Genomic DNA, 15336 nt, shown 5'->3' with positions numbered 1-15336 from the left:
AAACCCTACGATGCCAAACCTTTCAGTAATTTACCAAAGCCTAAAATGGTAATCCTACAAAAGTAGTAAGTATAATTTTGGTTACCTGCAGGGCCCTTAGTGGCTGGTTGCATCTTTCAATACGAGCAATATCAAAAAGCAGATTTATGGCACGAGAGGTGATCTCAGGGCGATGCTCAGTGTATGCTTCTATGGCATTGAGAACTTGCTCCTCGTTTTTATCTCCACTCACCTATATGAAAAGGAAACTTGTTACAGTATACACTACTTGTTCTGGATAGTAACCTACCTGCAGAGCTGGCGCCTCACCTTGTAAGCTGGGATGTGAGTTAGGCGACATAGAGATGTTTCAAAGAGGCCCAAGAACTGCAAAGGTTTCTTTAAACTGCGGAATGGAGTGATACTGCTCTTGCTGGGGTCAGTGCTGTGTATAAATATACAATTTAACAACTGTGTAAGTGAAAATGATAACTCAGCATTTACATAGAGGCAGAACAGTTAAAGCATTCTTTCAGTGACAGGAGGGCCTCTAAACTGTTGTTCCCAAGGGTTTTTTTAAAGGCTGGGAGATCCTCAACTGGAACCAATAAAGATATGTTGAGGCAGGAAATAGCCAGAACCATCACCAGAACTTTACACTTCTTGTGATAGACCTCCTCAATAACTAGATCCATCACCAGAATGTTCCACTTCTTGTGATAGACCTCCTCAATAGCTAGATCCGTAGTCAGAATGTTCCACTTCTTGTGGTAGACCTCCTCAATAGCCAGATCCATCACCAGAACTTTTCACTTCTTGTGGTAGACCTCCTCAACAGGGCACTGCTAAGGAAACCTTTTGGGGGGAAAATACAATTTGTCAAGCTGCAACCAGTTCTCATACAGAACATCCTGTACTAGTGGGTGGACGAGAAAGTCCTCATAGGCTTTTTGGATTTGGATAGAGAATCCATACTGGGGACTTTAGGCAGTTCTGATTTTAAACACGTGTGCTGCATCTACCAAAACTATAATGGTTTCCTTTGGGAGATATCATAGCTGACTGACCTTCCTCTCTGGAGGAGTCCTTGCACTCCAAAGATTTTTCCTCTACTTCTTTCTTCCATCTTCCTCCTCCTCCCCATCAGGGAGTAAGGCTTCAACAGACGACCCGTTGTGGTTCGAAACTTCCCTGGACCTGTAGAGCACTATGCAGCTAACTAAACCTTACTGTACTACTGTAGCCAGGATGAGTGCCCCATGTCTTCATGCAACAGGGTCCAGTCCCTGAGGCTACTGCCGAAGGACAAGGAGTAACTGCAATAGCAGTCAGTAGGTGTAACCGAGTTGAGAAAGGGATTTTTTTTTTTTTAAAGATATTTTTATTGAATTTTTACAACAACATACAAAAGAAAAAAAAAACTTTGGTTATTCATTGCATCACAAGATTGCAGAAATATACTTGAATAGTCAATAAACAGTGTTCACTTTACGTCTCTTGCAGTTATTAAGCGTAAGAGTTACAAGGAACAATCAATATGCACTTCACTGGTTACGGAGTCACCAGGAGGGTGTATATGGTGTAGTTACAATGCATCATTTAGGAACACTAACCAACATGTTATCTATCTGACGTAAGGTTAAAGGACTGGCCAGCCATCTGCCCCATATTTTATGAAAAGTTTTGGTTTGTTTCCGAACCTCAAACATGAGTTTGTACAGAGGTATCCAATCATTGACCAGTTTTAACTAAAGGGGTTTTAAAAAGGTACCTGTGATCCCTTCCAGGTCAACAGTATGGCTTTCCTTGCATAGAAATGAAGGATAGGAAGGAGTCTCTTTGCATGTGTTGCAATGTGGAGATCCCCAAAAATGCCTAGGAGGCAGTTCTTGGGATGGAGAACATTTGGAAGGCCTATTACCAATGAAATGAAGAACCCTATCTCCTTCCAAAGATTCTGAACTATTGGGCAGGTCCAGAAACAATGTATAAAGACTGCCTCTTGGCCACATCCTCTAAAACAGTCTGCTGTGGGAGCTACGCCCCCATCCTGTGTAGTCTAGCAGGGGTTAAGTGGGATAGGTGAACATTTTTAATGTTGATTATATGATGTTTGGATGATATTACTGGAGGTTTTGTACGTATCACTGAATTCTGGACCAGTCATCTTCTGTAAGTGTAGAGTCCATAGAAGCCCATTTTGTCTGGGTCATCCGAAATCTAGGTCTGCAGTCTGTCATAAGGGCAGTATAGTATGTGGAGATAAGTTTAGTGGGGTCATGGGTCCCAGTATTTTCTCTGAGGTATAACGGTGGGATCTTCTAGAGATCCAAACTGGGCATGAATGGCATGTTGGGTGAACGCAGAAGGTCAAAATCAGTCCGGTTCTGTTGGAAGGCCTTAAACCCCTGTGTGTCATACAGATGGCACAGGTATTGAACACCCTTGGAGTACTATCGCTGCGGGTCAGGTATGGAACGTAATTCTTTAAAGTTGGGGTTAAACCACAGAAGGTTGTTAGGGGACGTTGACCAAGACTCTTTTGAAATTTTGGAAACAATTATTTTAAACAAGGAGAGTGAGGTAGTTAGCATAGATGTGCCCGGGGCTGGCCGGAGGTTGAGCCCTGCATATAATGTTATGGAGGGTCTCCATTGAGGAGGCGATGGCTCCTTCAGTGGATGTACAGGCATTCGCCGCAACTGGGTCATGGATATGGACCAGTTGGGAAGCCAAAAAATAGTTGGGAAACGCTAAGCCCGCCAGGTGTGCCGGTAACCGTAATGTCTCCAAAGCCACCCTGGGGGGGGGGGGGATCTACCATTCCACAAGAGTGCTGTGCAGATTGTATCCATCCGTTTAAAGATGGATTTGGGGACCTTACAAGATGCGTTGGCTAAGACATGCAACAGCTTAGGTAGATAGAGGATTTTAAGGGTGTTGGCCATTCCCATTAGGTCTACGGTCAGGTCCATCCACTGTTTAGTCTATACTTGTAGCTGGGTCAGTAAGACCCCTTTCACACTGAGGAGTTTTTCAGGTGGTTTAGCGCCTAAATACCCCCTGAAAAACTCCTTCCCTGCAGTCTCAGTGTGAAAGCCCAAGTGCTTTCACACTGAGGCGGTGCGCTGACGGGACCGCGCCAAAAGTCCTGCCAGCAGCATTTTTGGAGCAGTGAGAGGAGCGGTGTGTTTACTGCTCCTTCCCATTGAAAACAATTGAATACTTCAGCCATACCGCTGGCCATGCGCCTCTGCAGAGGCGCATGGCCGGCGGCAATAACCCTTTCTTTATCGTACATCACGGGACACAGAGCGGCATTCATTACTATATGGGTTATATGGAGTACCTTCAGGTGTAGACACTGGCAATCTCAAACAGGAAATGCCCCTCCCTATATAACCCCCTCCCATAGGAGGAGTACCTCAGTTTTTACGCCAGTGTCTTAGGTGTTAGTCATGGTTTAGCTTGCCTCCGCATCCTTGGGATTAGGTGAGCTACCGGTTCTGTCCAAAAAAGCCTCAGCGCTAAAGTGGTCAGTAACCGGACCCCAAACCCTTGGGGTATAGCCCATAATGCTTTTCTTTTTAGAGAGCTGGACCCTGGGCCCAGAACTTAGAAACCTTTGGGTACCTAAAGTTTTCTGTTGCCAGGGTGCTATATGGGCCCAGGACAGTGGATCCTTCATAGGAACCCAGGGCCTGAAGGTCTAGACATCCCCACGGAGATGGGGGAAGATTGGGCCTCTTGCTTGGCAAAGTCCTGCGGCATGGAGCAGGTAAGTGAGGGGAAAACTTGCGGAACTTGGTTCTTAGCAGGTTTTTTTCTGGGGGGTCACAGGGGACATGCCTAAAGTTATGCACTGCATCTGGCAAACTAGTCACATATCATAAAGATAGGATGGCTCTCTATGTATTATTCCCCATAAGATGTGACCTCCCTTGTAGTGTTGGAAAAGCATTGAGTGGGGCCTGTGTTATATAAAAATATATGTGTGTGTCAGAGAGCTTTGCTTACCTGCAGGCCTCCAGGCGATGCTCCATTCAGTCTTCCTCCTCAGAGCCTGCAAGCAGGCAAAACGCTGACCTCCTCATGGTTCCAGGCTGCAGGCTGCAGTTTGCTGGAACAGAGAGGTCCCTTCCTCCCAAAATCCCCCCCCCCCTCCCCCTGTCGGGAGGGGCATTTCCTGTTTGAGGTTGCTGGGGGGGAAGGGCGGGTCAGTGGCTTAAAGGAAGGGGCGGCCCTTCCTTGTTTGTTCCATCAATACTTTGGAACTGAGGAGAAAGACCAGAGCGGCAGCACGGGGCGCCGAGGACACACAGTGGCCAGAAAGGATATTGCAGTCTTCAGAGGACTGTTTTGTCAAGCCTAGAAATAGGCTGTTTCTTTTCCATCTCATAGTTTTTCTTTGCAATACTACTCAGGGGGACAGAATGTTTTTTCTTTCCTGGATTTGAAACAAAAACGAAAAAAAAAAAAAAAAAAAAAGTCATCTAGGGGAGAGGAAGCATTTTTTTATCCCCCAAACAGGTGTTTGGACAATTAACTTTTATAGTTCCAAATACCAATAGGTAGCAGGTGTACCTCGGTATTGTACCATGGTATGCCGCTGTTTTCCCTACAGGGAGCCTTGGGGCCATCGGGATCTGTGGCTGGAGCTGACGCGGGTCAGTCCAACCCTAAGATGGTCACGGAGGAGGTATTACTCACCTCTTTAAAAGAGATGCAGAAAAGCATGGGAAAAATGATATCCGCAGCTATGCGGGGCAGTAAGCGGAATAGATCTCCGTCGCCCGAGCGCGGACCCTCAGAAGAGGAGGTCCTTTCCTCAGGGGAATTGGACGACCTCTTGGACACGGACCAAGTAGGTTCAGGGATCGAAGACCCGGATACAGAGGAGTCTGGGGCAGTCTCCCTGAGGGAGAGCTGGTGGATTCAAGGATTGTCGGACTTGGTCCATAGGACATTCAACTTGCCAGTACCAGATCTCCAGGTATCGACGGTTTCAGCTTTGGGCTCACTGAGGGCGCCTCAAAGCAATGCTGTGTTTCCGATCCATCCTCTATTAGAGGGAATTTTGTTCCAAGATTGGAACAAGCCAGATAAGATCTTCTTACCACCTAAAAGGTTCTCTGTCCTATATCCTATGGAAGAAAAATTTTCCAAAAGATGGGCTACTCCTGCAGTGGACGCAGCCATCTCATGTGTTAACAGATCGTTAACATGCCCTGTAGAAAACATACAGGTGTTCAAGGATCCAGTTGATAAGCGCTTGGAAGCACTACTTAAGAACTCCTTCACTACTGCAGGGGCAGTAGTACAGCCAGCTGTGGCTGCGATTGGGGTCGCTCAAGCATTATCGGATCAATTTAAGCAGATGCTTAAACTTATTCCGGCCCAGCAGGCAGAAAAATTTTCGGATGTCCCTAAGGCCATATGTTTTACGGTAGACGCAATCAAGGATTCTATCCAGCAAGCGTCACGTTTATCGTTATCCCTTATCCATATGAGAAGACTCTTATGGTTAAAAAGCTGGGAGGCTGAGCCCCCATGCAAGAAGCTCCTGGTAGGGTTCCCCTTCCATGGAGGACGACTCTTCGGAGAAGACCTAGATAAATACATTCAGACCATTTCAAACGGCAAGAGTACTCTCTTGCCAACTAAGAAGAAGGTTCAGGGACCTGCGTTTAAACGACAGTATTCCCCTGGGCAGGGGCCCTCTAATGCCAAGCAGTATCGACGGCCTCCTGCAAAAGCAAACTTCGGCTTCAACAGCAGATCACAAGGACAGGCTGTTAGAGGCAAAAGGCAGTGGTTTCGCAAACCAGCAAAACCAGCCCCCAAGCCAACCTTATGAAGGGGCGCCCCCACCCACGAAGGTGGGGGGAAGGCTGCGACTCTTTTCAGAGATTTGGGAAGCCAGCATTCCCGACGAGTGGGTACGGTCTTCCGTGGCCACAGGCTACAAATTAGATTTCCTAAGGTTTCCTCCTCCTCATTTCCAGAAGTCGAGGATTCCAAACGATCCGGAAAAGGGAGCCGCATTAAGATCGGCATTAGATCATCTACTTTCCCAGGAAGTAATAGTAGAAGTACCAGTCCTGGAACAGGGGCTGGGTTTCTACTCCAACCTATTCATCATCCCAAAATCCAATGGAGATGTCAGGCCAATTTTGGACCTAAAGATGGTAAATGCATATCTAAAGATCCGCTCATTTCGGATGGAATCCGTGCGGTCAGCAGCTGCCACACTCCAGAAGGACGACTTCATGGCGTCCATAGACATAAAGGATGCCTACCTTCATGTTCCAATTTATCAGCCACATCAAAGATATCTACGCTTCATGGTGGCTTCGCGTCACTTCCAATTCGTGGCGCTTCCCTTCGGGTTGGCTACGGCCCCCCGGGTGTTCACGAAGGTCCTAGCTCCAATCCTAGCCAAACTAAGGATCCAAGGGGTCACGATCCTAGCATACCTGGACGACCTCCTAGTCATAGATCACTCGTCTCCCGGCTTGGAGCGAGCAGTGGCCCTCACGGTCCAATACCTCGAGAGGTTCGGCTGGGTCCTAAATCGAGAAAAGTCAGCTTTCCAGCCCACAAAGCAGTTGGAATATCTCGGCATGAGATTAGACACAGAACAACAAGGAGTGTTCCTACCTCTGAGGAAGGTAAAAGCCATCAAGGAATTAATCCTACTGGTTCTAAGCAAGAAAGAACCGACTATTCGCCTATGTATGAGGTTACTAGGCAAGATGGTGGCCACATTCGAGGCGGTACCATACGCCCAGAGCCACACTCGCATCCTACAGGCAGCCATCCTGTCAGCATGGAGCAGAAGGCCACAGGCCTTGGATATCCCGTTGCCGCTCTCATCAAGAGTCCGACAAAGTCTGTGTTGGTGGTTAGACCCTCAGAATCTACTGAAGGGGAGGTCTTTCAGCCCAGTGGCTTGGAAGATAGTGACCACAGACGCCAGCCTGACGGGCTGGGGACCAATTTTGGATGGTTGCACTCGCCAAGGTACTTGGGCAAAGCCAGAGAAGCAGTTGCCCATCAACATCTTGGAGCTCAGAGCTGCTCGACTAGCCCTCAGGGCTTGGACGTCAAAATTGCAGGGGTTCCCGGTGAGAATTCAATCAGACAATGCCACGGCCGTGGCACACATAAATCACCAAGGGGGAACCAGGAGTCAAGCCGCTCAGAGAGAGGTGAGCTTGATTCTTCTATGGGCAGAGGCTCATGTGCCCTGCATATCGGCAATATTCATTCCAGGAGTGGACAACTTTCAGGCGGACTTCTTAAGCCGCCAGACTCTATGGCCGGGGGAATGGTCTCTGCATCCACTAGTCTTTCAAGCACTCTGCCAAAGATGGGGAGTGCCGGACGTGGATATCATGGCATCGAGACTCAACAAGAAACTAGACAGGTTCATGTCCCGCTCAAGGGATCCGATGGCCTGCGGAACCGATGCGTTGGTTTGCCCTTGGCATCAGTTCAAACTTCTTTATGCGTTTCCCCCGCTCCAGTTACTACCCCGCCTGCTGCGCAGGATCCGGGTGGAGCACATACCAGTCATCCTGGTAGCTCCAGCATGGCCCAGAAGGGCATGGTACTCACTAATCTTAAGGATGGTAGTGGGAGACCCTTGGACTCTTCCTCTACGGCCAGACCTGCTATCGCAAGGTCCGATCCTCCACCCTGCCTTACGGCATCTAAATTTGACGGCCTGGAAGCTGAATCCCTGATTCTCAGGGGTAGAGGTCTGTCTCAGAAAGTAATCTCTACCCTAATCAGAGCCAGGAAACCGGTCTCTAGGGTGATTTATTACAGGGTCTGGAAGGCCTATGTAGGCTGGTGTGAGTCCAAGCGATGGCTTTCTCGCAAATTTACCATCGATAGAGTATTAAGTTTTCTCCAGCTAGGAGTGGATAAAGGATTGGCATTAAGCACAATCAAAGGACAGATTTCTGCTCTGTCAGTGTGGTTTCAGCGGCCGCTGGCCACCCACTCGCTGGTTAAGACCTTCCTTCAAGGGGTCTTACGTATTAGACCTCCAGTTAAATCCCCGCTTTGTCCGTGGGATTTAAATCTTGTTCTGTCAAGTTTACAGAAACAACCGTTTGAGCCGTTGGCTGATATTCCTTTGGTTCTACTGACAAGGAAGTTAGTATTTTTGGTTGCCATAGTTTCCGCAAGAAGAGTTTCGGAGCTGGCAGCCTTATCCTGTAAGGAACCATATCTTGTTTTTCATAAGGACAGGGTCGTTCTCCGCCCTCATCCTTCCTTCCTTCCGAAGGTCATATCCAGTTTTCATTTGAACCAGGATTTGGTATTACCATCCTTCTTCCCTAAACCTACTTCCAGAAAGGAAGGGTTGCTGCATACCTTGGATATTGTCAGGGCCATGAAGGCCTATCTTAAAGCTACAAAGAAGATCCGGAAGACAGATGTGCTGTTCATTCTACCGGATGGGCCCAAGAAGGGGCAGGCAGCTGCAAAGTCCACCATTTCTAGGTGGATTAAGCAATTAATCACTCAGGCCTACGGCTTGAAAGGGTTGCCTCCTCCAGTATCATTAAAGGCTCATTCTACTAGAGCCATGGGCGCCTCCTGGGCAGCACACCACCAGATCTCTATGGCTCAAGTTTGCAAGGCGGCAACCTGGTCTTCTGTCCACACGTTTACAAAATTCTACAAGTTGGACGTAAGAAGGAATACTGATACTGCCTTCGGGCAGGCAGTGCTGCAGGCTGCAGTTTGAGACCCTCGGATTCCGGGGGCTCCTCTTGTTCGAGTTAAATTTAAAAATTTTATTTTTCTCAACTAAATTGGATTTATTATGATTTGAGTATATCTCTAAATTAAATCCTTTTGTCTTGGAGATGTTCTCCCTCCCCTCATTGTAAGCATTGCTTTGGGACATCCCATATAGTAATGAATGCCGCTCTGTGTCCCGTGATGTACGATAAAGAAAAAGAGATTTTTAATACAGCTTACCTGTAAAATCTTTTTCTTGGAGTACATCACGGGACACAGAGCTCCCACCCCTCTTTTTTGAGGACCATTTTGGGAGGCATACTGCTTGCTACAAAACTGAGGTACTCCTCCTATGGGAGGGGGTTATATAGGGAGGGGCATTTCCTGTTTGAGATTGCCAGTGTCTACACCTGAAGGTACTCCATATAACCCATATAGTAATGAATGCCGCTCTGTGTCCCGTGATGTACTCCAAGAAAAAGATTTTACAGGTAAGCTGTATTAAAAATCTCTTTTTTTCTGCTACTAACGGGGGTTAAAACCTCACCGCTGGTGGCCAAATACCGCCGCAATTTCGACGGTATAGCGCTGCTATACCGCCACCGCACCTCCCACCCCGGTGTGAAAGGGGCCTAAGGGACACAGATTATTTTCAATATAGGAAGACAAGGGGAGCTGCGCCAAGTCCCCTAGGTATCTGAAGGAGAAACTACCTGAAGTCTGGAGTTCCGGGTGAATCCGCAAGGCTGCATCGGGATCTAGGAGGACACAGAGTAGTCACCAAAGTCTTCCATCTCCGACAGCAGTGTCTTTAGTGAGTCTTGGGTGTCGGACAGGTACACCAGAGTGTCGTCTGCGTAGAGCAAAATCCGCTCAATAGTAGCGATAGGGAGTCCTCTAATCTGCTGGAAACCACGAAGGTGCAAAGCCAACGGCTCCATGGCCAGGGCAAAGAGGAGAGGCGATAATGGACACCCCTGCCTAGTGCCTCTGGTAATAGAGAAGGCGAGAAAGGGATTCCTTTGTGCAAAGATCAGCAAGGAATATTCCCAGGTAGAATAAGAATTGGGATTAATAAACCAGAAACCTGCTTCCAGTAGAGGGAGGTCGTTCTTTACCTAAGGACATTAGCAAAAAACTGAGGCTTGCTGGGAGTGGGACAGGTTATACGGGCTGTCCCACAATTCTGTTTGTCATTGTCCAATCACTTGATGGTGGCTGCATATAACCCTGGATCTGTGATTAAAAGAGCCTGTGTCCTGTACTGTATAATTAGGAAATTTAAACAAACAATCTCTGTACAATCTCCTTTAGATATTCTAAAATTGGGTGTGGTCTTCTGCTGCTGTAGCCCATCCGATTCAAGGTTCGATGTGCATTTGTAACATGTTACACCCTGAATATGGGAATAGCATGCAACATGTTACAAAAGGTAAACGTCTTTTAAACTTGTCTAAACTGCTACATTTCCAATGTATAAAAAAAGTGCTCTGCTAAGCTGTAGCTTAAAGGGCAGTTCCAGCCAATATTTATGTTTATTAAAAGTCAGCAGCTACAAAAAGTGTAGCTGCTGGCTTTTAATAAACAGACACTTACCTGCTCCAGCGTTACAGCGACGCGCCGGCCGGGGCTCCGCTCCGCTCCTCCCCCCCTCCCCAGCCGGCGTCTTCATCGTCACTGCGTTCACGCGGCCGTGACAGCTTTCGGCTTCACGGCCGGGCACCCACTGCGCATGCACGAGCGGCGCTGCGCTGTTTGATTGGACAGGCGATCACCTAGGACCTGTCACGTGTCCTAGGCGATCGCCTACAGAGAGGGGCTGCCAAAAGGCGATTAAGCTTAATCGCCTTTGCAGCCCCTCGGCAGAAGGAGGAAGTGGGACAGGAAGTCCCCTTCTCCTGAAGCCCCCACTCCCCCCCCCAAAAAAATGACATGCCAAATGTGGCATGTAAGGGGGTGAGGAGTGGGATAAGCGGAAGTTCCATTTTTGGGTGGAACTCCGCTTTAACTACACAGTGGAGCGAAAGCCGATTAGATTTTTCAATTTCACTACAAATCTACTTTTATAGGCAGGAATATTTCCAAGACAGTCCTATTCTCTATGCTACCCATACCTTGCAGGGCCCAATTCATCATCCATCTTGGAAATAGCACAGTTCTCCAACATCATGTGACCAGAGATGTCCAAGGATACAAGCTCTTCAAGATTTTGCACAAATAGGCTTAGCACCTTGCGAGTCAGTTTGAACTTGTAATAGGTGGATAGTCTATCACGGGAAATATCCAGGTGCCTGAAATACAAATCATCATATACAGAAATAAGGGATTTGCTTTGACAACATAAATTAAAGAAAGATAAAATGTGCCCCTAACTACTGTATGAAGGTGCATCTGGGTAGGATGTTCTATGGGTTTCAACAGCTCCACTGTGAAGACTCCATGAAGACATGTATTGTCTAGCTAGGGAAAGTGATTAGAAGTACTCTAGCGTGGTATTACTCCATTTTTCGGACACAGTGGGCCAGATTCAGAAAGATGCGCGCATCTTTCTGCTGGCGTAACGTATCTCCGATACGTTGCGCTGCTCTAACTTCGGGCGCAAGTTCTGTATTCAGAAAGAACTTGCGCCCTTAGTTACGGCGGCGTAACGTATGTGTTGCGGCGTAAGGCCGCCTAATAAAAATGGGGATGTAGGGGGGCGTGTTTTATTTAAATTGTAGTTGACCCCGCGTATTTTACGTTTTTTTTGAACGGCGCATGCACCGTTCGTGAAAAAATCCCAGTGCGCATGCTCGAAAATCCACCGCAAAACGTCATTGCTTTCGACGTGAACGTAAATTACGTCCAGCCCTATTCGCGAACGACTTACACAAAAATTTCAAAACTCGGCGCGGGAATGACGGCCATACTTAACATTAGCTACGCCTCATATAGCAGGGGTAACTACACGCCGAAAAAAGCCAAACGTAAACAACGTAAAAAAATGCACCGGCGGGACGTACGTTTCTGAATCGCCGTATCTACCTGATTAGCATATTCCTCGCGTAAACATACGGAAGCGCCACCTTGCGGCCAGCCTGAAATTGCAGCCTCAGATACGACGGTGTAAGACACTTACACCTGTCGGATCTTAGGGATATCTATGCATAACTGATTCTCTGAATCAGGCGCATAGATACGACGGCCGGACTCAGAGATACGCCGTCGTATCTCCTATCTGAATCCGGGCCAGTGATTGGCAAATGATCCAAATAGCGCAAGGAATGTCAAAGACCTGCCAGCTTTTTCTTTGTTTGTGCCCCTTGAAGAGATTTCCCCCCACTTTCTGTTCCAGAGACCAAGAGAGGCGATCTCTGCAGGAACACAGACAGAAATAAACAACCAACCAAAAAGGACTTGACGTCAAAATTAAAAAAAAGGAAGGCTTACCGGAGTTTATTCAATTGCACAAGGACTTGTATGTGCTCCTCGGAGAGGTCCATGTTGTACAAGACAAGAGACACCATTGTGTCCTTCCACTGAGTCAGAAAGCCGATGTCATTCATCTGAATTCCTGACAGATTCAAAGCCTTTAAACACATAAGCGGACGCACCATCATTTTCACATCTACGCCTTTGGTGATACAACCGAGATTTAGAAAGCGAAGATGGCCGAATCCCTGAAAACTGAAGTCCCGGGACAGGATCTGTCGACTGGGGTTCACCAGGCAGTCGGTATCATTGTATCGGCCCAGGTTCTCCTCTTCGAAGAAGATGTTGCTGCAGCCAAAAAGGCTGAGGGACACCAGAGTGGATTTAAAGTGGGACAGGGTCTGCAGGCTCTTGGCCGTTAGCCTCTCACAGTTTGTAAGATACAGTTCTACAAGGTCCTAGGGAAGAGAACACCACCATTACAATTAGAAGACACATAGTTTATTGCTTTTTAAAAAAATACACTTTAATTAAAAATGACATTAAACTGAGTTATCAATAGTTTCATAGTTGGTAAGGTTGAATAAAAACTCCAGCCCATCTAGTTCAACCTGTGTGGGTGTGTATAGGTCTCCATCATTTCCCATATCCCTGTATTTTGTGTTCAGTAGGATACCCAACTTAGGGTACTTTCACACTGAGGCGCTTGGTGCGCTGGCGGTAAAGCGCTGCTATTTTATTAGTGGTGTTTGTCCCGATTTTCGTGCACTAGCGGGGAGATTTTAACCCCTGCTAGCGGCTAAAAAAGGAGGTGCTACTCCATTGATTTCAATGGGCAGGGGCGCTATAGGAGTGGTATTTTTACCGCTCCTACTGCGCCTCAAAGATGCGGTTGGCAGGACTTTTTTAGCGTCCCGCCAGCGCAATGCTCCAGTGTGAAAGTCCTCTTTCACACTGGGTAGAAAGGAGCGGCTCTTTCAGGGCGCTATTTTTAGCTTAATAGCAACTGCAAAGCGCCTCAGTGTAAAAGCAGCCTAAGAGTTTTTTTGAAATGAGTGACACTTCCCGCTGAAACCACCGACTGTGGAAGGCAGTTCCACACCCTTACTACTCAGCAAAAAAAAAAAAAAAAAAAAACTCTACGCTATTTAAGGTTTCTCATCCAACTTCATTTAGAGGCCACATGTCTTCCTGAGTGATCCGAGACTGAATAGTTTCCTCCCAATGTTGGAATCACCTGTCATTTAGGTCCCACCCCTTTTCTCCTGGAGCATCAGTGGTCCACAGATCACCGGTTGGTGACCACTGGCTCTATATCACAGCCAAAACAGGTAAGGATGTAAAGAACAAAGCTAAGGTTTCTGTGCTCACCTTCTGACAAGATAGAAGCGATGAGCAGGCTTTGGTAACAACTTGCATCAAACAGATACTTTTTGTATTTCTTCTCAGTCTTTTCGTGGAAGTGGAAACATTGCAACTAATCATAATTGGGAGACCTCCAAAGAATTAGCTGTCAGTGGTGTGAAAGGAAGACAGGTTTTTCCATGCAGACGTTTCATCACAGGCCACCTTCCAATCGATACTCCGGGAATAATCTTTTTGCAGATTCCCCTAAGTATAGTTAAAAAATGTACCAATACTGGATTGGTTTGTGGTAAGAGAATACAAACACCAAGCTTCTCTTGGAGCCATCAGGACAGCGAGTCTCAGAGAAAGCCATGCATTTGCATGCAATGGCCTATAATTATCTGGACGTCTCTCGCTCAAAAAGATAACAATGTTTATAATGTACTTTCAAACTGTCCAAATGTTCTATGCACCATACACCTAAAAATCTCACGCATCTACGGTATCCATTTTCCTCCGATAAGGTTTTCTGTCCAGACCGAACAAAATTATTTCATTATAATTAAATGGTTTTGTGTAAAATTGAACAATGACATAGTAAGGGGTCTATTTGGAAACATGAAAAGTAACGGCAGAAAAAAAAAAAAGACCAAGTGGTCCACCAAGTCTGCCCATTTATTTTAATTTATACATGTTTTTGTTTTGTTTTTGTTAACTTTTTAGTCCGAGTATAGATCTAGGATTTTCCAAGCATGTTTGAAGCCACTTACTACTTCTGCTGGAAGTCTATTCCAAACAACTACCTTTTCAGTAAAATAATACTTTCTAAGATTAGTTTTAAACTTTACTCCGGCTAGATAGAGGTCATGCCCACGTCTTCTTGGTCTTGGTTTTTATATTGAAAATCCTGCCCTCTTAAGCCCCATAAACACGGTCTGACTTTTTGCCAACCAACTTCAAAATGAGCAAGTTTGCAAAAAAATCCAACCGTGTGTACGCTCCATTGGACAAACTTTTTTCGGTTTTCAGCGGACAAAAGTTCGCTCTGCAAACAGACAAACTTTTCGGCAACAAAAGTCCTATGGTGCAAAGTCCTATCGTGTGTACAGAAATCCATCTGACTTTTGTCCAAAGTGCAAATACGCATGCCCAGAACCAATGTTAAAATCAACCAACAATAGCAGAAGTTGACCAAAGGGTGGCAGTAAAGAGCAGAAAAGAGCATGAAAACCACGGGATGTTGGGAAAGTTTTAGGAAGGTTTGCAGAAAAGTCTGATTGGTGTATGCCAGGGATATGCAATTAGCGGACCTCCAGCTGTTGCCAAACTACAAGTCCCATGAGGCATAGCGAGACTCTGACAGCATCAAGTATGACACCCAGAGGCAGAGGCATGATGGGACTTGTAGTTTGGCAACAGCTGGAGGTCCGCTAATTGCTTATCCCTGGTGTATGCTATGGGCGTTCACGGCCAACTCCCTTCGGACAAAAATCCAAGGAAAAGTTTGTTTGAAGTCCGATCGTGTGTATGAGGCTTAACACCTTATTCACCCCCTTGATGTATTTAAAGTGGGTGTAAAGACTGAAGGTCTATAAGGTATATAACCTTCTGTGTGCAGCATCCCCTAAAGCCCCCCCACATACTTACCTGAGCCCGATCTCAATTCAGCGATGAGAGCAATGGCTCATCCCGGTCTATCCCTCCTCCTTGGCTGAGACACAGCAGCAGAAGCCAATCACAGCCAGTGAGGAGTGATGGGGGGGGGGGGGAGGGGTTGAGCCACACTCTGTCTTATGGGCATACAGAGGCGGCTCAGGAGCGAGCTAACATAAATGCCCC

General features: G+C 46.8%; 1 protein-coding gene across 2 annotated transcripts in view; it reads right to left on the bottom strand.

Moving 5' to 3' along the window:
• The window catches only part of ZER1 (zyg-11 related cell cycle regulator), a 106516-nt gene that overhangs the window by 49556 nt on the left and 41624 nt on the right, over window positions 1-15336 (bottom strand). For both annotated transcript variants that reach the window (XM_040324725.1, XM_040324724.1), the window contains exons 4-7: window positions 12169-12608; window positions 10854-11030; window positions 310-424; window positions 86-232 (exon numbers count right to left, since the gene is read on the bottom strand). In XM_040324725.1, the coding sequence (XP_040180659.1) occupies window positions 86-232; window positions 310-424; window positions 10854-11030; window positions 12169-12608 (879 nt within the window). The remainder of the gene's footprint in view (window positions 1-85; window positions 233-309; window positions 425-10853; window positions 11031-12168; window positions 12609-15336) is intronic.

The sequence above is a fragment of the Rana temporaria genome, chromosome 9 (assembly GCF_905171775.1).
Source record: "Rana temporaria chromosome 9, aRanTem1.1, whole genome shotgun sequence".
NCBI lineage: Eukaryota > Metazoa > Chordata > Amphibia > Anura > Ranidae > Rana > Rana temporaria.
The sequence above is the reverse complement of the archived record's forward strand: the minus strand, read 5'-3'. Positions and strand labels throughout refer to the sequence as shown.